Below are 22,430 nucleotides of genomic sequence, written 5' to 3'. Positions count from 1 at the left end.
CCTTTCAGCAAGGTTTTACAAAAAGAAAAATGAGCAAGGATGAATGAATAGAAAATGAATAGAAAATGAATAGAAAGCCAAATGACTAACGATGGCTACATTGATTAATAAAACCCAGGCACTGATGACCTAATGAAAAACTGGGTTGGGGGAAAAAAGCATTTGTGTCTTTTTTTTACAGTTGATGGTATTAGAATGAGGCTAGGTTAAATATACAAAACTGCTGGTTTTGAGGAAGAGGCACATGATAAAGGAAATTCAGTGAAAGAGTGAAGAAAAAAAAAAAGGGTATATTTTTCATACCAAAAGCAAACTATCTTAAACACTGAACTACGTCAGATTATTTCCACTTCCTATTCAGACATTTACATGAAAGCATTGCTGTGTTACCTTTGCTGCTATAGAAAATCTAAACTGTTCAGCAGATGTTGATTAAAGACATTCAAGTTGCTGCGTTTAACATTTCAGTTTAAGTTTAGTGGTGCTTTGATAGTTTATACTTCGAATGGCTGTGTCTGGCCTGCAGTAACTAATGGTGAAACTCAATATGTGCATTGTCTTTCATGCAGCTATAGTGCAAATATTAAATTACATCTTGTAGTAACAGGAATCCTAGTTCTCTGATGAACAACATTGTGAGCACTTCAACTCTTAATTGATAAAAACCCATGTACATTGACCATATGTTAATTTAGCATGATTAAGAAAAGACATCTTTAAAAAAGGGGGCAGGGATATATGTTACCCTTCTGCAAAGCTTTTCTTTCATGTAAAGTCATTATACTGTCCTTATATATGAATATGGATGGCCTCTGTAACCAGGGAGCTAAAAAGAAACTTTCAAACAGGAAAGGTATTCTTATTTCTGACTGATTACTGCATAACTGTTTAGGCTCCTCTGCTGGTTTTTTCCCTCCTTTTTACCACTGGTGCTTAAGGAAACTCATATAAAAATAGTACCATGTGAAACTGGGTTTTCTATTACAAGCTCTTGAATGCAATTTCTAAGGGCAGGATGCTCTTCAAGTACAAATCAACGTACCTGTACTTAATTCACATAGCCATCCTTCATTTATTGTAGCTAGGGGGCAAGCTTGTTATTTTTACTTTCAATGTAGAAATTTTTGCTGTTACAGATTTTTCTTCATCTAAAATTGTTTTCCATTTTTTAGGGCTTTCCTTCTCCCTCTTCAACCTGTCTACCCCCTTACTACTCTGAAATTAAGGAAGTATAAAGTTTAATATTTTTCCTTAGTTGATTTTGATGAAGTATTATATTATTATTTACAATATTTTACAGGGAAACTGGGAAGTAAAATAATATTAGAAGTAAGATTTTAAGATGACAGAGCAGTTTTAAAGTGCTCTAGTTGCAGGGTGTTGGTTTTTTTTTTCTCGTTCAGGTGTGAAATGTCTGATTTAGTTGTTCTATAAAATCAATTTACCATTTAGAATTAAAAGCGGTACACTTATCTGAAACTCTCTGAATTAAAGCATATTGAAAGTTCTCTATGTTTTGGAGCAATTAAACTTACACTAAATGCCAAGTGAATTACCTGTCTGTACTTTTGAAGTGCATACCAACTATTTTAATATTGTCATGCAATTCTATGTAAAAGACATGTTATAGAGCTATTAATGTAAGGAGAGGTATCAATTACTGTTATAATGTCATTTATGACCAGAAGCTTCTAACAAAATTAGTTGTAGCATGGTGCAGTAAATGTTAGTTATTTGCTATACTCATACTTGTTTATGGTCTGAGTTACACTGTCTTGTAGAACAGTGTGATGTGTAAAGTGCATTTATTTTGTTTTTGTCTAGACTCTATCTTTTACAGTTTTCAACTGGAGTCAAAACTGTAGGAGTTGCTTAAATGAGATATATATTGAGTTTCAAATTCAAACCTTACAAAGCATGTTAAATGTCTCCTTAAACTTCCCAGCAAAAGAAATAAAGGTATTCTTTTCTTTCACTCAAGCTGGTGATTTAAAGGGTAACCCTAAGCAATCAATAGAAATATATAGTGGTGTTGGTAAAAGCAAACCAGATATTCTGAAAGTATTACAGTGCACATGGACATAAATTAAAAGTATGTGAAAAATAGGCAAAACACCCTGGGAGGTTGTGATAGATTTTAAATTTGGTGTTAATTTTTTAACTGGATTGTCAACATAGTTGTATATGATATCTCAGTGGAGCTGTGGCGTACTAAGCTTGAAGTATTTTATTATAAAACATACTTCTGAATTGAATATGGAAAGACTAAACAAAAGATAATAGGAATAAAGTAAAAAAATCCTTCGGGTCATTAAAAAAAAAAAAAATCCCTGCATTTATTGAAGTTAATTGAAGAATTATGAAAAGCGATAAATGGGCAACTACGGTTAGGATGAGGGGGACTCGCTTGGAGTGAGAAGGCAGATTTTAATCTTGGAATATTTAGAAAATGTTCCTCACTGTTTCACTTAGAAAAAAACCCCACCTGAAACCCAAGTTTAAATGCAGATGGGGAAAAAGAATGGTGACCAGCCTGAAAAAGAAATTTAGTGTTAATGCCAGGAGGCTAAAGGGAACTATTGATACCAGTTCAGAACAATCTTTGCAATGGGATATGGTTGTAAAAATTGCCAATATTTCTGTCTGTGGGAATGCTGGACAGCAAAACAGAAGATGATAACCTCTCTCTAGAAGGCCTTTGTGTCATCCCACCTGAAAAACCATGCTTGATTTCAGACACCTCCTTGTCAGAACAGTAGTGTAAATGTGAAAGAGACAAAAGTAGTTAGAGACTGTACAGGTATATGACTAAAATTAATAGACCTTAAGAGATTTTTTTTTTTTGTTCTAATATTCTGAAAATATAAATATCACAAAAGAGGAGAAATTATTTCGGACAGTTGAAAACTTAGTAAAGGATTAGCATGCAATCAGATTGACAAGGAGATCTATTAAGTGATTGTATAGCCTTCAAATAGGAAAGGAAATTCAATTACTGTAGATTTTTCAGTGCTAGGTGTAACTTAGGCCAGAGTCCTGGAAGTATCATACTGTGCTCCACTGCCCACAAGCAGGATTGGAAAGAGATTGTTACAGTGAATGAAAACATCGCATTTTCTCTAGGGATTAAGCCAGCTTCCAGCCCCTCTCTATCAGAACCCGCTCAACCTTTTCACTGTGAAGAGAAGTACACTTCGTAATTGTGCCTGTTATTCAGAACTCTGGATGATGGCTCTTTTCTGTAATTAAAAATAAATCTCTTCTGGATGTCTGTCTGGTTTCCTATCTTAATAATTTTCCTAAGTATGTAAAATCATAACTCAGCATAAGTTATGGTAAATCATTCCTCCTGTTATTTTTCTAAACTCTTTTTAGTCTTTTGCTGATGGAGATTGTTCCTGTTTCACTACTTTGGTTTCTTTGATGAATGCTACTTGTTGATCAGGACTATATTGCTCTTTAATGACTACATTGACTTCAGTAACATTCTGAAGTGAAATAATTGTATTTAAAATGAAATAATATACTTTTTAGCTTCTTATTGGATACTAAAACCTTAATCTGCTTTCAGAACAAATTGGTCAACTATTTTAAAGCTTCTGTTATTTTTCTATTTCTCTATATATTTGCGTTTATATATATATGTGTATTCTAAAATACCGCACACAGTATACACATCCTGTGCTACTTCGCATTCATGTTATCCAGCATGTTGATTTCTGTGTGTTTATTTCTCTGGAAGACTTCCCATACTACTGTCTAACTGGCTCTTGCTTTCTTTCTGCAGCCCTTGAGTTGCCTATTCTTACTCTATTTCTTTTGTAGCTTCCCTTTTCAATATTCCTGGTTGCCCAACACTTGTTTGTACAACTTGTTCTGTGTTTCTTCCCAACACCTGTTAACTTTTTTATGAGATGTGCTGTTAATTTTTAATCTGGGCAGAGGTCTTCTCACTTGATAGAGACAGAAAAGGAATTTCAAGATGCAAAGTAAAAGGTAGATCACTGTTAATCTTAAATGATTTGTGTTAATGTAAGTCTACCAAAGCGGCTATTTTTTTATATGTGAGTTTACATGTATATAGACTTAGAGTATATGTACTCCTCTGGCTTGCATAAGACATAGTGTAGCAGTTTTCCATGCAAAGCTGTCTTGAAAAATTATTGCATAAGTTGATATATCATTTTTATATGCATTTATACCAAATACTATGAAACTGGCCATGAGTAGCAAACTGTCAGATGTTTTCAAATACCCAGAATGTAGGATTGAGCAGAAAGGTATAATTCTTCACGGTTAACTTGAAGCAGTGATACAGGTCATATTTTCAGGTGCTCTCAATGGGCAATTAGGCTAGACTTCAAAAAAACTTCAGCAGTCATTACCCTGTAACATGTAAAATGTGAGATGTAGGAATTCATACCCAACTAACCTAGATTGAAAATCTGGGCCTGAATATATACAGACAGTTGTTATAAGTATTACTTTGTTAAGAATTAATCTCTAGCTCTTCTTATTTCCTAACTGGAATTATGTGTTAGTCTATTTTGTATTATTATATTTGCTATCTGGAAAATACCTATCACATTTTGAGTTATATCACAATAAATACATATAATGAGAACAAAAACTTTTCAATGGATGTCTCACAAGACCGAGTGCTGCTTAGAAGAGTCCAAGAGTCAAGCCGTTTTGTTCAGAAAATTTATTGGTCCCTGAAGAGGAGACAGAAACTGAGTATTTCCAGATACACAAGTGGATATTATCAGCCCAGGCTTCTTTTGGCTAGCTTCCTTTTGAAGGTTAATTTTAGCATTAAGTTCCAGCTCTTTCTCAGCTAGAGTCTGGCAACAGAAGCCAAACTTTCAGTCCAGGAGCTCCTTTCAGTGTGACAGTCTTCTCTCTTGGCTCAGTTTGCCCACTGACCTGCTTTTATAGCCCTGTAAAAGTATCAGCTGACTTGAGGGCAGATCCTTTCTTTAAGCAGCCCTAGAGGAGTTTTCTTCTTTCTGTAGGAAAAATAAGTGCATGATCTTCCTTTTTAATGCTTGTTGATTCCTCTGAATCTTTCTTATACCCAGCATTTGAATCCTGTATTATCTAGAATAAAGGAATCTAGAATCTCAGTCAGTAACAATGGGTGAAATATTTCCTGCAGTGATTGCACAATGAAAGAAACATGCTACTTTTGGGAGAATAAGAAAAGAGATTTGTCACTTTTGATCCCCAGTTTTAATTTGCTTCTATTTATTGATGCAATAGGATGCTCACAGTTTCTAAAATGTACATGTGATAATACGCTGATGTTTCCAGGGATAGAATAAAGAACACTTCTTTTTTTTTTTTTTTTCTAGACACATATAGCAGCACTTCATTGTAGGTACTGACCGGAGTATATGCATATTCCCAGAAAATGGTAAACTTCCAATGCTATTGCATTTTTTTGTTTTAGATACCATAATGATCCTTTATGCTTCTGTATTGTTTTCCCTAAGGCTTTACTAATACTCAGTTGATAATCCGTATGTTAACTAACTGAATCATACAGAACATGTAATGGCATGAGGAATACTTGCTCCTTATGTGAGTGGTTCTCTTGATTCTACCATGGACTTACTTCCTTTCCTCAGCTTACTTTAGGAAAGTGTAATTACTGTGTATCTGTTCAGAAGCTTGATATCAATGCAAATTTCATGTCTTCATGAATCATATCCTTTTTGTTCCTTGCAGCTTTACAGCCATACTGTGGTGAATGTGTTGAGTAGACTATCAAATGGATAGATAGACAGAGTAAAATATGTGACTTAACTGTTTAGTAGCAAGAATGTCTTCTAGACCTTAAAATATTCCTGTATTCCTAAGTCACAAGCTCCTTAGGACAGTGATTTGTTGTAAGCAAACCTGATAAAACACTTGTATTAAGTTACAATTTAAAAGCAACTGTTAGTGCTGTTCAGGTGACAGAGCCCTGCAGCTATGGGACAGCTAAGAGTGGTTCAAGGGCTGAAATTTTGTTTGTAGAGCTTATATGGAAAGTGGGCTTCCGGTACTGCAAACCTGTGAAGACCTTATTTCTTTTCAGGTTACTGTGCTTGTGAAGTATGTGAGAATTTTGAGAACAGTTCATTTGGTTATCAAATAATGGGAAAAAGAAATGTAAGAAATTCATTTCCCTATTTTTATGGAGCAAAATAATAAGGCATTCTTAATAAAATAATGCTGATAAAGCATTTTCCATCAAGTATAATATATTACTGCAATCATACTATATTTTAGAAATAATAAAAAATACAAAAATATAAACAAAAGTATGAATTCTTGTGTTTTCCCATTCCAGAATAACAACTAAGTACTGGGAACAATTGTTAGTGGTAATAGTATCATTAGGTTGGAAGGAAACCTTAAGATCATTGACTGTTAACCTTGGTATAGAAATTGCATATGAAGTTTTCATCCTTATGTGTTCCTTTAAAATAAAAGAAAAAAAATCAAAACTGAAAGGCACATTGGAAGATATGTATCTGAATTCTCATTAATGGCCTTGAAAATATCTCCAGCTTTGCAGTTTGAGAGGAAAAGGTAAGAAAGATACTGATGCAGAGCTTGCTGCCGTTACTGATAGTTCAAACAGGAAGTCTAACAACTGCAAGCAGAAGTATCCCCCTGTCTTCGTGTCTCTCCTTCTGGAGGTCCTGTTGGTGCTAGTGGGGAATTCAGCATGAAACATAAGAATTGATAAGATATGTGGTGACAGACTTGAGAATTCATTTACAAGACAGCCACTTCTGCTGCTGCCATCTTTTTCTGTTTATTTTTGTGGTTGTTACAAATGAATGTATCCGTTTGATACCTTTTTTCTTCATTTCATTTCATTCCTTGGAAGTTCCCATCTCCAGATGTCAGCATCTGTGTAAACTCTTGTTTATGTTTGTCTGGTATATTCTTTATGTTTGGTTGCTACTGCAGCTTTTGTGTTCAGTAGTAAGAGCATCATTTTTTCATCCTAAGTACTGCTTTCTGTATTCTTGTCTTCGCATTTTTATTATAATTTTCAACTTTCTCTTCTGGAGGCATGTCGTCATCTTTGCTACTCATCTTGCATATCTGCTTTCTCTCTAATGGTAGTATCTTCAGGTATTTTTCTTCCTTATTCGATTGCTTAAGGGGTGAGCCATACACACTGTGTAGCTGATTTCTTTTGAAGAATGCTTGCAGCTGATAATATGTCTCATGTCCTGTCCTGTTGACACTACTGTAAATTTACACATTCGGTTTTTGCTTGTGAATAAACAAAAACGAGTTGCCCTCTCTTTTCTGCATAATTTTATACCAAGTGCAGAAATAGAATACATATCTCCATTTTATCAATTTCTTTTTATGTAGGTTAGTATCTTTAACTTTTTATGTGGGTTAATTTGCAGTATGCATTTTAATGCTTTATTTAGTATGCTAGTGACAGTTTCTGCAGGTTGACAAGAAATTGGAATTAAATGTGCAATAGTCCTGGAATACAGTATTAGTGGTAACAAGCAAGAAGCAAGCACTTTTATTCTTCAGCTCAGAATTTCAGCTGTGAATTCAGTGCTCATTTTGTGAAGAGAGTTTATGGTAGCTACTGAGCAAGGCAAAGATCAAATTCGCATGCAGTCTTTCACAAGTGTCTTTACACGTAGTCTTGCCTAACAAAATTAGTTGTACTTAGTATGTCATCCCAAGACCTGACATTTGTTCTCTATGAAATGGTACACTTGGCTTACTTAACGTGTCAGTGCATATTACAAAGGACAGCATAAATCCATGGGGCATAGTTTCCCTGTAAGTACTCAGTTGACAATGTTAATACTGAATAATAGTAGCATTTTGTAAGTATAAATGTATGTCTTAGGTAAGTCATTGTTTTGTGTTGTTTTATTGGAGCAATTTTATACAGAATTGTTTTAAAAAGGCATTATATACGTTAATACAATAAATAATGTGATAACATTACCCAACAAAATGTGATGAAAAAGAGATGAATTGATTTCACTAATAAAAAAAATCATGTGACAAATGCTTTAATTTGTGAAATGATGTAGTATTTTATATTGCACTATTTCTGTGAGGACACCAATTAGAATTTGAAGCCTTACGTTGCTTAAACACTGTGTAATATCCTCCTGACCCAAAGCACTTGTTACTTTGTTAGAGACAAGTTTGCATGTAAAGATTTGCAAGTTCAAATGAAGCAAAAGGAAAGATGGTTCTGGTATATTGGATAAAATGGGCACAAGCAGGTGGTTCTTAACAATATATATCTAGTGGGTAGAAAATAAAAATCATCTTTGGTATTAGAATAATGAACAACCATAAAAGTTTTCAATCCACAGTTCAAATCTGATCAGCTGTGTAATCCTAACAGCAGAAACTTAAACAGAACAGCAGAAATTTAAAGAAGCAGAAAATGTGTTATGTAAAAATGCTGAGGGAAACAGTCTAAGTGTACCTGAGGAAAAATACTCTGTTTATTTTCTGGTTTCTTACTATCGTCTTACGTCTTTTTCTGTTTTTTAAGCTTGTCAAGTAGAGCAAAATTCTGAAGGACTGTTTTCTTTCCTGCTTGGACTATGTGAATTATAAAGGTAGCAATAGGGTAATTACTAGCTCATGCCACTTCTCTATTGCTCTTGTCATCAGGTTAATGTGAGGGCTGATGTTTGAAGCAGCATTTGCTTCATTAGCTCCTTTGTGACAGTTGCGGTGCAGCTGCACTTTGCTACTTTGAACTGTAGTCCTAAAGGAAGTTTAGGTAACAACTATTCAGACAGCTCAGTCCTCTTTTGTGAAAACCTTACACAGACCCATTGGAGAGTGCTTTCTTCTTGGATATGCACTGTATCCCTGGCTGGAAATGTTTTACATAACCGAAAGGGTTGTGTACAATTTATGGACAGCTTTACAAATGCCTTTATTGTCTCTGGTTTAGTAACCTACTGGCATATTGATATTGTAGGGTTGAGCTGGTTGTAATGCTCTGGGCCATCTGAAATCTCTGATGTTTAAGAAAGTCTTGTGGAGCAAAATAATGAAAGCTATTGGAACTGCTTATGAAATCTGAGAGTATTTTATCATGTCATGATTAGATTAGCAAGCTTTTTTCCAATTACCTTGGAAAAACTAAAGATTAGTGCAAACCTTATGCTTTAATAGATACATTTAATTGCAAGCAGCAAACTCCCATTTTTGTAGCATTTTAGAGAGCTTTATATCATAGCATATTTTTTCAAGGTAACATTTATTTTAATTTTTTGAATCTATATATATTTTGTCTTTTGAAAAAAATATTCCTAATTAATACTTTTCTGTCTACCTGCTTAAAAGGAAGGAAAACAAAGTGAAAGTTAGTGGTACTGCATGATGGAACACCTTGGGGGGCTAGTCTCTTTTGAAATAAAAGACCATTCTGCAATGTCAAACTGTTGAAGTTCCCTTTCAGTGAACTCATTCTGGTAACTGAAATCCTGTTTAAACTGAAAAAATGTATTTAGGTCATATCATGAATGTTAGTATAAAGCTATGGAGCCATAGCTTCCCCATCTTGCCCCATAGGGTGAAACTTCAAATAGCTGTGGTAAAGCCTATTAATTTTTAAATATTCTGGCTGACCTGATATTTAATAACTGATAAAAATTTCTGGCTGAAGATCTATAGTGCTTTCCAAAAACTATGCCTCTGTATATTGAGCTTTCAGGTAGTAATATTTTTACTGCCAGGCATGGCAGGGAAAAATGGTTTCATTTTTTTCTTGAGTGTTTTGTTACAAATTATGCATGTACACACACACATAAATGAATGGAGATGTTAGGATTCCTGTACATACTTCTGATTTACTGAAACTACCAACACTGGTTTCATGTTCTGGGATATACTGAGATGTTTCTGAAAAGGATCACATCAGACAGTACATTTATTATGGGTCTTACTAATAAAAAGAAATTGTATGTAGACATCTAGAGTATTTGCATTTGAACAATACCGAAGCATTTGTTTTCTGTTTTCATTAATAGATATGGCTTTTTGTCTTTTACCTATATCTATGAGGCAGCTGCATAAGTCTGAGATGAGTGCTAAGATTTGAAGTAGTTATAGTTAATGTTCATGTTGAATGAATGCTGTTGTTTATTAAATCTCTTTTTGCTGTAATTCCATTAACTGTTCAAAGCGGAATGTAACAATACTTGGGAAATTGTTCAGTAGAATTTTTTTTTCCTTAAAATAGTGAGGGTTTTTTTTTTTTTTTGTAAATAACGAATATGAAACATTAAAATATCCTGTTTCCTCCCCTGTGTTTCAGTTATAAATTAAACTAAACTTGTATTATTGATCTACCTCACTGGAACAGACATGACCTGTGTTTAAAGACAAAATGAATCTCATTGAGTTCATCTTAGAGAAATTTAGAATAGAACAAAATCAATTATAGGATTAAACCCCCATTGTTACAAAATAGTTGTTGTTTGAGTTATTTAAAACTCAAATACAGAGCTGGGAGGAAAGTATGTGGTTTCTTGGTTTCACTAGCTAGGCCCAGGAAGCTTCTGATAATTTATCTCTTACACTTTAATGTGTATCTAAAGGCAGATTGTTATAACATGGAACATTTTCTTTTATTATAGATTTTTCTTTCAGATTTGTTGGTACACTACCTTAATTTTGATAATGAAAGTAATTTCCTTTTGAGAACTTGAGTTACTGTAGAATTTTAAAATCTGTCTGTGGGTGGGGTTTAATTTAGTCCCTTGAGTATATAAAAAACATTCCTAAAACCTTGCGATAAAGTGACAAGATTAGCACTTGCAGTTTATTGACAGGATGCCTCATAGGAAAGACATTTATCTGTAAGGGCATTGTTTTTTAAAAGGGACTAAAGTCAGTTTCTGGGAATAAACACGTTCTGAAATACAGAACGAATTTTGGGGGCAGTTTCTCTTCAGACAGTTCATGGCACAGGGACATAACAGTTTACAGAGTTAAGAATTACATGTTGACAAAGCTACACAGTAAGTAATTTCCTAACAGATAAAAATATAAGTGCTTGAGGATTAAGAATGTCTTAATAGTCCCTGACATAAATTGAATTCAGACATGTGCAAAAGTAAGTCATTATTCAGCAATAAAATTGTATCCTTGCATATATGCTTGTGCCTAAATATATGCTGAAGAGTGACAGAGGTTACCAGAGTTTTTGTTGTTCTTTCTGGGTTTAAAAAACCCAGGAAAAACTAAGTCATATCTTGCGTTCCAACATTTTAGCATGTGAGACTGCTCAATCTCTTAGTCTCCCATAATCTTTTTGAGAGAACTCTTTGTGCTTAACTGGTCATAAAATCTTGTCTGCATTAGCAGTTCTTTACTAATCCTGTGCCCATCCCAACAACCAAACAAATACTCTGTGGTACTGATTCTACTTTCACATACCCCAGTGTGGTCCTGTTCCCATCAAAGTATTTCCTTCAGATTTATATAGCACAAATAGAAGAATAATCAGATCCTTTCCTCTTATTTTATCTATGGACTATGCATTGAATGACTTATTTTAAAGCAGTTGTGATTCAATGGGGATGTTTTTAATTTGCTGCCTGTTCTCTTTACCTCTGAGGAAAGAATTTTGTAAATGCTGAATAATTTTAGAACATGTTTTCTTGGTTAAGGGTTGGATCATATTTTAAATTAGTTTTAAGAGGAAGGAAATAGTGTAAATGCTGTGGAATTCAGATAAGCACTGTGCATAGGAAATAAGTACTTTAATTTAGGGTGCCTAGAATTGGTAGGTCAAGCTGATGGTAATAAAGGACCAGATCTTAACTTTGTTTCAAAGAACACGTAATCAATAAGCACTCTCCTGTTTTATTTCCCTTTTTGCTGGAGAATTTATTTTGGTGATGATGATATGTGCAATTGCTGAAGTATTCCACAGGGTGTCATGAGGTAGTTGTTGGAATCATTAATACTTGGATGAAAGTAAAGAAACATAGTGTGCAGTCCTCTGAATGCCAGTTAATGTAATTTTAGATGTGACTAATACACATGCCATAAAATAAAAAGTTCTTAACTCATTAACACATGTATCGTATTTCTGTATCTGTATAAAATATACACACGAGGAAAAATGTTACGAGAGGTGGTTTACAAGAGTGAGCTATTCTATGCAGGTCTTCCCCAAAAACCTTTCTATATGTACCTTAGTATTTTATAGTTTACAGAGCAAGTGGAATCTTTGGCTGTAGCAGCAATCCGACATACCAAACTATGCAGAAAAACCCGAAAGATCTACAGTGCTGCTTGTATTTGCCATACTGTTATAAAGAATTTCTAATTGGAATGTGCTCCTCCAAACTGACTTTCAATTTTTTTTTTTTTTTTTTTACTTTTTATTTAAGTTCTTTTAAAATTTTAAGTTATTTAAACAAGCTTTATACAGTGCGCGCAGCTGTACTCTGGATTTTATGATTTGTTAATTATAGATATGTATGATGTCAAAATTTAACTTCAGGCTTCTTTTCATGCACATGTGTAATGCAGCACGAGGAGAATTTTTACTAAAGTATGCTGCAAATTAAAGTGTGCTTGGTTATGGTGATGCATTTTTGTATATGGAGACTAAATTTTTATTGACTCAAGTTTTGACTTCTGCAGAGCTGCACATGCACTGAATTCAGCTTCAGGTTTGTAAAACAATTAATAGTAATTATGAGGGATCCTGCTTCTGTTAAAATCTGAATTTCTTTAAAAGGAAATTATATTGGCCATGAGAAAGATTACATTATGTTATGAAATGAACAGCAGAAATTGATTTAAGTAGCAACAAAACATGATCCAAAGTGTAAAGTCACTGATGACAGTAAGAATTTGAATCTCTGTTGTCAGTAGTAATTTCTCTGGTTTTAACAGCATATTTAAAACCTGTTTTGAGCAGATGATACTGTATGGATTTAGACATATCTGGCTGTATTATTCAAATAGTAGAAATAATATAGGGTTAATAATTATTATTATATAGGCAAAATAATAGACTACCTATTTTTCTTGTAACTCTTTCTTTGTAGAACAAATGTTATGTGTATTATAGAACAGTTTTTGGTTTTATGCAAGTGGCATAATAGTGAGTGGCAGGAGGAGTGTAGGATGAAGGGAGGGATGTTGGTTCTTCCGACAGACAGTTAACAAAATTTGCACACATGACATACAATACCACACCACATCTTCTCTGCCTTATGCCCAGAAGGTCATCAGCCATAGAAGGCGATTACCATGATAATCAGAAGCTGAGTCCTTCTGTTCAGATTTGCTTCCAAAATCTACATGGTCCTGTGAACAATTTTTTGTGCAAAACGTTTCCGACTTAACCGCTGTAAATCATGACCTGTTTAACAGACCAGTGTGTTTATAAGTACCTTAGCAGTACGTTTAAATGCTCACTAGAGGAAGAACTACATCCATTTAAAGCTGTTTTTATATCTGAAATAGAGTGACATACTTTAAATCTTCATGAAGAAAGTGAATGCAAATGGTGGCGTTTGGTTTGGTTTCTTCTTGTTTCTGGGTTTGGGTTTTGACATATAAGCATCTTGATCTCTGTCCAGGTGAGTTTCCTTTACAGCAGCATGACACGAAGAAGAGGTTTTTAGATAGGTAGGTTGTCTTTCTTCTTCCTCAGTTTAAGGCTTACTAAACTCGCTTTGCCTCTCTCTTTCTTTGTGCTTCTTATTGCAACTAGAATAATCTAAAGGGGTAATTCCACACATACTTTGAATTACTGAGATAATGCAGTACCTTAAACTAAAGTGATTAATATCAGAAAATATTTAAATAATATCTGACCCCACTGAGATTTTTCCTATAATTTATTAGAAAATAACACTTCTTAGCAAAGGAAAACAAAATAGGAAGGATAGAAATTAAAAACTGTTGACATTATACCATGTAAAAACTTTGCAGTGTACTAAGGCATATGTATCATGTAATATGTATGCATTCAATTGATACTAGCACCCACTCTCTGAATGTTAAAACAAGGCTGATGAATATTCTAATCTGTTTTTATTTTCAGATTGAAAATCTACAGGAGCAACTTAGGGACAAAGACAAACAACTAACTAACCTAAAAGACAGAGTGAAGTCATTGCAGACGGATTCTAGTAACACAGACACAGCACTAGCAACCTTAGAAGAAGCTCTCTCAGAAAAGGTAATGTTTTCCCATTAAGTGTGTCCAGAAAATGTATTTTTAAGTTGATGTGGCCCTTTCAGCAGGAGCCACACTAACTTAAAAATGGGCCTTGTCAGGAAAGTAGGGGCCTCTGCTCTGGTAGGATGAGCAAGGAGTGATTCCCAGCTGATGAACTGAAACATAGCTCTGTGGTAAAGAAGGATGCCCTTTTAAATTGGGATGGAGTAAATGGCCCAGGAGATGGGAAATTTTTCTCTTAGTCAATAGGATGGGTGGTTGTTCCTTGAAAGAACTGAAAGGCATGGACACCTGGCTTAAAGGAGGTAGAGTCTGGGGTATTTTTATGACTTTATTATCTTGATTGTCTTGTTCTGTCTGTTAAGCAAAGCGTAACTGAAGAGCCAACAGCAGTTGACTGTACCAGCTGTTACCTTGGCTTGCTGTTAGCACTATTGGCTTCCTACACTTAGTTTATAAGAGAAACTGTATTTCATAAAAGAATGGAGTTTTTTTGTTTTCTTTAAAAGCTATATGCCTTTAATTTGAAAATACCTAGCAAAAGGGATAAATCTGGACTGTTTAAATTAGTGGCAACGTTCCTACCAGTTCCAGTGATGTCAGGGTTTTTCTTTCAGTTGCCTTTGAGTACGAGGTAATCCAAGTGAGTTTGTATGCCAAAAAAATAAAAAAATAGTACAAGTATCCACTTTTTATAGCTTACGGATCTTTGTATATATGTATCTCTTAAATGTGCACAGATGAGTGCAACTAATTAACATATTATGTGCCATTCTGCAGTGTGTAATCCTATGAAGGTATTTATGACTGTATACAACTCTAAAATGCGATGGTGGTGTTGGCATTAACAGCTAAAATGCTAATGTTGGATTTTTTTTTATTTTTTGCTATGTTTGATCATCTTACTAACATTTGTTTGGTTAACAACAGTGAAAAAGTTGGCATTACTGTTATTTCTGTGGCTTCAAACAGATAAGCTTACACCATTTATGCAGTAAAGAAAGTTACATGCACTTCACTGCTAATCTGGACGCAGCACTCACCAGTCTCACTGCATATGATTAAAAAAGTGACACAAAGTTATTTTTCAGTCTGTTTTTCCTCCATGTAAATGATCTTTTCTGGATTAGTCTACACTGTTGCTTGCCCAAAATGCTCATAGAGGCAGCCGAGATTTTAAAGCCATCCTTTAACCATGATGCTACTGTTGTCAATGTACAAAGCAGAGTGAGTGTCTCGCGGCAAACTTGCCAGTTCTCCTGTGCAACTGAGCATGAAGTAGATTGTCAAAAGCCATTTGTATCCCATTTTCTGCCTCAGTTATATCTGCAGCACTTCAGAGAAAGTGCAGTTATGCAATACTTCTTAGCTGAATAATTTGCGAAGTTGCAATCTGTCTTCAATTGTAACGTTACTTCTCTCTTGAAAATATTAAATTCATGACAGTTTGCCAGGGTTCAGAATAGAAGCAGCTAGTGTGGAGCTATTGAATAGATCATATATAGTCACCTTCTCATTACCAGAAATACAAAAGATTAAGAGGTACTGGGTTAAAAGCTAACCTAAGCTAATGAGTGGCAATTAGTTGTTCTCAAGTCATTTTGTACCCCTACCATTATAAAACCTTCGAAATAAATGTAAACTCTTTAGTAAATGTAAAAAGTTTTTATAATCTTGATGAAGTTCAGTATGTATCTGAAAATAAAATATTCTATTAATATCAGACATACAAATAGTAATATTTTACTAAACTCAGGATGTATTATTTTTCAACATTGCAGTGAGGATTTGTCCCAGAGTTTGATTAAAAATTGTGCTGTAAAGTTTCTTTGGTTATAAGATAACTTGAAATGTGGCAACACTAGAGACGCTGATGGTATGAAAATTGTGTGTCGAGCTTTATTTCATTGATTTGATGGAGATACAAAGTTCAAGAAATTATGCTAGTTTTAAAATTTTCAAAAAACTCGATAGATGCTTCTCTGAAATGTGTTTTTGCAGTTCATGTCAACTTCATTTGGAATTGCATGGATATATATGAACAGACACTTTTTAAAAGAATCAGTGTGATTAGTGGTTTTTCCAAGTGGAATTGATTAGAACTCACATGGGGTCTGTAAGGTTGAATACTGTGAGAAGCAGTCACTTTGCTTACATACAGTCAGCTGAGAATGGCATCTTTCCTGCAGTGTTTGCAGGCTACTCTGAGACACACATACAATGAATCATAGAATCACAGAATGCTTAGGGCTGGAAGGGATGTTTTCCTCTGCCAGAGATTTTTGTCTTTTCGCAGTTTATGAAGGCAATGGTTTCTATTGTAAGCCAATGCTTTCGAGACATGGTGTGAAGCTGAGTTATGCTGTGGTTTCTGGTGACTGTTTCAATCACTTATAGTGAGATTGTTAGAAGTTAGGTGGCAGTCTATAAAGGGAAGTACTCAATATGTTAGTGATATGCTTATCATTCTATTTTACTTCAGAAATGTTACTTTGTTACTGTTAGAAAAACATTATACAGAATTATTAAATAAAACTCTCTTTAAGAAATGAGCTTTATAACTTTTAAAAGTCAGTCCCAGTCGCTGGCAAATCTTTTTACAGTTGAGGAATGATTAGTATATTAGATTAAAAAAGGAGGAGGAAAGCAAAACTGCAGAGTAGAATGAATATCAGCTTTTGAGAAGCAGGGTAACTTGATCTTAGAGCATTAGACACAATGAAGAGGAAATTTCCATGGTGAAGACTTCTCTCTATGATTTTTATTCTTCATTGTAGAAAGAAATCATGCACAATTTCATTCAAGGGTAGATTTCTTTTAAGTGTTGTCTCTGGGATATACTTACACATTGAAAGAAGCCAGCAAGCATCTTATAGAAGCTCCAAATGAACTAGTATGTCTACCTTTCTGATGTCTTCTGGCAGCTAAATACCTTGGCATTTTATTCTTACATATATGTGTCATTCCTATTTGTATCCACCATTCCAGCTCACCCTAGCTGCTCTCAGTCAGTAACCTTTCTTATCCCTTTTCCATCTACAGTAACATTCTTAAGACCTATAGATTTTATTAGTAGTTATTTACTTTTTCTACTGCAAATACTGGTAGAAATAGATTTTTGTCCAAATAGGAGAAAAGAAGAACCCTTTCGTGATAGTTTCTTGTTAACAAGTGCATCAATATAAGTACATTTATAAATCTAAATTTGTAATGCTCTCAAGAAAGGATGCTGCTGCTTTCATTCAAGAACACCTGGTTTCCATGGAAATACATTGCTTGGTTTTTGTTTATTTGTTTTTCCTAGAAATTGTATCAGACCAACTTTGTAGCTGAATCATGTTTTCTGCTCTAAGATTAGGTGAAATTTTTGGCTTTACCTGAATTCTTTGGCATTTCAACATTTTTTTCAAATTTTAATTTAAAAAATAATGAAGAAAATACTCCAAGAAGCTCTTTTAAAACAGAAATCAAGTTTATAGCATCTTGGTTAACCACAATTCAGTAAAATGGAATTTAATCGCTTTTCTTAGTTTCTATTGGAAGAAAAAATATGATCATATGATACAAATGAATTATGAGGCTATTTTAAAAGTCCAAAACTCAAATGTTTGAGCATTTATGTTTTTCCTGCATTGTCCTTGAAAATACTCAGAGTGAGATTTTGGCTCTGAGTTAGGAACTGTGGCTCCTTATTCTTCATGAATATAGTTTTTCCCAAGTATCTGTCTCTGATTTTTTTTCCTATTTAGTGACTAGGTAGCTGGTAATAAATGAGAAATCATTGTAGGCACCATAAAACAGCATCAAAATTTCCCAAAATGGACTCCTTTAAATTTTTGGGTTACCCTGGCAATATTACTGGTATTATTTGTTCTCTTGCCAGGAATTGGAAACAAATCAGCACAACTGCAGTCACTTTTGAGTGCATTTTATAAATTGAAAAAGGTGTTAATTAAGTCCTTTACCCCTAAGTTTGGAGCCCCTCCTAAATACTGAAAATAATTAACAACAATAAATTACAATGCAATAAACAAAAAATGAGCTTTAGAAAAACCAAACCAGTTTGAAAATCACAATATGGAAAAGTGCTATCAGCTTCCTTGGTGTTCTAACAAGAAGCTTTTCAAAGAATATCTCAGCTCTTGGACTGGCCCAAAGCAGCTCAAGAGGTTGCTTTCATGAAGCTGATATTTATAAAGTTGGTCCTACTGTAGCAGCATACAGCAGATAAGCAATTGAGTATGTCTGATAATAGAGCTATATGCTGTGGCAATTCAGTTCCTGCTTCTGTGATAAAGTGCTTCTGTGATAAAAATTCTAAATAGATTAGACCTGTGAGGTCCTAGATTAGTGCATAAGGAAAGCTTGCCAATGCAAATAAGACTGAAACAAGAACACATTGTTGGGATTTCTGCAAGTTAGCTGTTAATCAAGTAAAACATGGTATATTAGGGCCTTTTAACACGTTTTTGACATTTAGCCTTATGCGGCTGACAGATAAATTAGTCTTCTTTTGTGATTGACTGAGAAAAGAATTATACTGTTCATTAATAAGATGAAATAGTGTTATGTTTAATTCATTATAGATGAAAAAGAATCATATAGGTAAATAAATTTTAAAGAGGGAAATGGCATAAAATTAAGTCTGAATTTCACTAGGTGCATTCTAAATGGTTATTAAACTGTTCCACTTAGTGAAGGCTGGCATTCTAACACTAATTTTCAAGGGGTTAAGGATTTATATTTTTTGTTACTCAGAATAACCTGAAGTACCCTATAAAACCATAGAATGGTTTGGGTTGGGAGGAACCTTAAAGACCTTCTAGTTCCAACCCCCTACCATGGGCAAGACATCTTCCACTAGACCAGGTTGCTCCAAGCCCCGTCCACCCTGTTCTGAAACACTTCCCTGGATGGGGCAGCCGCAGCTTCTCTGGGCAGCCTGTGCCAGTGCCTCACCACTCTCACAGTCAGGACCTTCTTCCTTATATCTAATCAAAATCCCTCTTCTTTGAGTTTAAAGCCATTTCCCCCTTGTCCTATTACTACATGTCCTTGTAAATAGTTCCTCTCTAGCATATTTTTAGATGCCTTAGTACAGGAAGACTGCTGTAAGGTCCTCCCAGAGCCTTCTCTTCTTCAGGCTGAACAACTTATCCACTGCGTTGTATGGGACAGCATCAAATGCTTTGTACAAGTCCAGACAGATAACAACAATCACTCTTCCCTTACTCACTACTGCTGTAGTCCTGTTGTAGAAGGCCACCAAATTTGTCAGGCACGATTTGCCATTTTGGCTGTTACCATTCACCTCCTTATTTTCCATGTACTTAGCATGCATAGGATCTGCTACATGATCTTGCTGGCTACTGAAGTGAGACTGACTGGCCTGTAGTTCCTCAGCTCCTCCCTTTCTTCCTTTTAAAATATATCATCCTTTTCTCACATAGTCTATATTAGCAAAAGCCAGCAAATAGTAACATTAAAAAAAAAAAAAAGGTAATACATTTGCTGGTTTGTCATTTGTGTAATACTCAACAGTGTTGCTGTTGAAGGACCTTCGTTCTGTATGAGCACGTTTCTGTCTTGAAATCCTGACAGCTATGATTTAAAGGGAGATTTTGCCACTGGTCCGAATGAAGCCAGGAGTAGTCTATATCTGCAGTTCCAGAGGTCTCAGTGTATAGACAGCTGTTTAGCTAGCCTGATAACTCTAGTTTTGACCATCTCTTTTTTACTGTGTGCAAACTGGAACATACTATGCCATCAATGTGTATTTGTTTCTGAATGAAGTAAGTAGAAATGTGAGTTTTATATAAGTAGTCAACATTGTTTTCTGTGAAGATTCTTACAGTAACGCTAATTTCCTAATAGGTATGTTCAGTTAGGTAGATTGGGGAAAGTAGTCCCTGATGTCAGGGGAATGCTAAATGCAAAAGGAAGGTATCACTATGAACTTCCACACTTTTGAAAAAGTTTTCCTTAGGAACTAGGCAGCAAAAAATAACTATACCAGTATTCTTATTCCAACATTATTCAGTATAGTGCTTATTGCTTTTCAGTGTCTACAAGATTCAGAATACATTTATTTACAAACTGAAATATAACTGCTTACATGGTAAAGATTTTCATCTAATTGTTTAAAAACCTTCTAATGACATTCAAATTTAATAATTTATTTATATACATATTTAGTATAAAATAATTGATGTAATGCATTTTTTAAAGTGGTGGGTATTGGTGAAACAAATTCTTACAGCTAGAAGACAGTATTATATAAGTGGAAGTTAAAAAAAAATCAGGAGAGAAATGTTTTAAGTGGGTCTACAAGGGATATATTTGAAATATATCACGTTTTTCAGTTAGGCCTAGTTTCACATCCAATAACAGACTAGTTATACAGCAGCATCTACGAAGATTAGTACCGCACATTTGCTTTTGATGCTTGATCTTAATAGCTCATGTTATACAATAAAATTTACACAATAAAATTTACATTTGCTATGTAAGCATACTGCAGAAGTTAATTTAAAAATATTTAAAACAAAAAAGGAAATATAAAAATTAAGATTTTAGTTAAAATTCTAATATGCTTACTTGCACTTACACTGTGATCTACACTTAGCTGTCTAATAAGTAACCACAAACATTAGAGACTTCAGATAAGTAATGATAAATGTTAGAAGCTGAATTTTTCTATTTCTTTAATTGGTATTTAAATATTTTCAGGGAAATGTATGACCCATTAAAGTAAAATTGATTTTAAGTGTAATCAAGTTTTAAATCAGTAATTTAAAATAACAGAATATATATTCATTTCATACAGAAACTGGTTATCAGTTTTAGACTTTATACATGCAGATAAAACAGCATTTAAATGATAGGAGAGTGAATAAATGGGAGATCTTCATTAGATGCTTTGCAAAAGGCAGATATATATATATATAAGCTGAAAATAAAAGGGAACACCTACAGAAAACTGTCTTCTGAAAACACTGTATTCCATTTCCTAGTAAGCAGTTCCTTTTCTAAGCAGTATGAAAGGAGGAACAGAAAAGCAGAGGCAGTGGACACACTTGCCACCGTAAATGCTGATGTGTTAGAAAGGAATAAATTGTGAAAACAGGGGAGGGAGACTGAGGAGAGGAGAAACAACCAGTGTTTGAGGTACAGAATCTGTAAAATGTCTCTGCCTATTCCACAGAACCAAGACTTCTGGAGATCATCTAGTCTAACCCAGCTGCTCAAAGCAGAGTCAACTGGAGCAGTTTGCCCACAGTCTTGTCCAGCTGGGTTTGGATTATCTCCAAGCTTGGAGTCTGCTTGAATGAAAATCATAGCCTTGATTTTAGGCTCCTTTTTATGCATGTATGTGTTGATAGTTGGCTTTTTGCAAAGTACGCCTTAAGCATAAAAAACCACAGAAACAGTCTTCAGAAGATCCTATGGGGCTTCACGAAACATCACGTCTAGTATATGGAGAAAACAAATGAAAGACTAGGACTGTCTGAATGATACATGCTTTTTAATGGTGCTGTTCCCACTTCAGCTAACTTCAATAATGAATTAATATTTTTCTTTCATCATAATGACTGAGTTTATTACAAATTAGAATGATATGTACAGCTGCTTAAATGTTGCTTGCGTTGTAGTGTTTGTTGAGGTAAAACCACAGATGAGGCTATATTGATACTCTCAGGTAAAGCTAAACTTCAAGTTAGTGTGTGTATAAGTGTGTATATATATGTGTGTGTGTGTGTGTATGCATATATATATAGTGTGCATGTGTCTGTATATATATATGGCAGTATAAGGAATTATGAACAGAAGGAATTAGCATGAGCTTTTTCTCTGTAGTACTAGTTTTCAATCATGTTGACCAGTTCTGTGAAACAGTATTTTAAATATTGACCCTCTTTATCCCTTTCAAAATATTTTTTAAGACATGCAAACTGTAAGTTACTGTTGGTTAGCAAGTGATTGATTCTAATTTCTTGCAGGCACTATAGCGTCTACTAGAATTCAAAAACCATAACCAAATTCAAGCTGAGTAAGCCAGTCATGACTTCTCTGTTTTGAACTGTTATTCAAGACTTCAGTCACTTAACGAATACAGAAAATGTATTAATGACATGAATAACTTTCCATATTTATCACATGATCAAACATATTCATATCAGTATAGATGTTTAATGAAGTTTCTGTA

General features: G+C 34.4%; 1 protein-coding gene across 1 annotated transcript in view; it reads left to right on the top strand.

The window, feature by feature from the left end:
- ERC2 (ELKS/RAB6-interacting/CAST family member 2) overlaps positions 1-22,430 on the top strand; it is a 491,439-nt gene that overhangs the window by 169,237 nt on the left and 299,772 nt on the right. The window contains exon 8 of the mRNA XM_065687581.1: positions 14,087-14,224. Within this exon, the coding sequence (XP_065543653.1) occupies positions 14,087-14,224 (138 nt within the window). The remainder of the gene's footprint in view (positions 1-14,086; positions 14,225-22,430) is intronic.

This window comes from Lathamus discolor, chromosome 7 (genome assembly GCF_037157495.1).
Source record: "Lathamus discolor isolate bLatDis1 chromosome 7, bLatDis1.hap1, whole genome shotgun sequence".
NCBI lineage: Eukaryota > Metazoa > Chordata > Aves > Psittaciformes > Psittacidae > Lathamus > Lathamus discolor.
The sequence above is the reverse complement of the archived record's forward strand: the minus strand, read 5'-3'. Positions and strand labels throughout refer to the sequence as shown.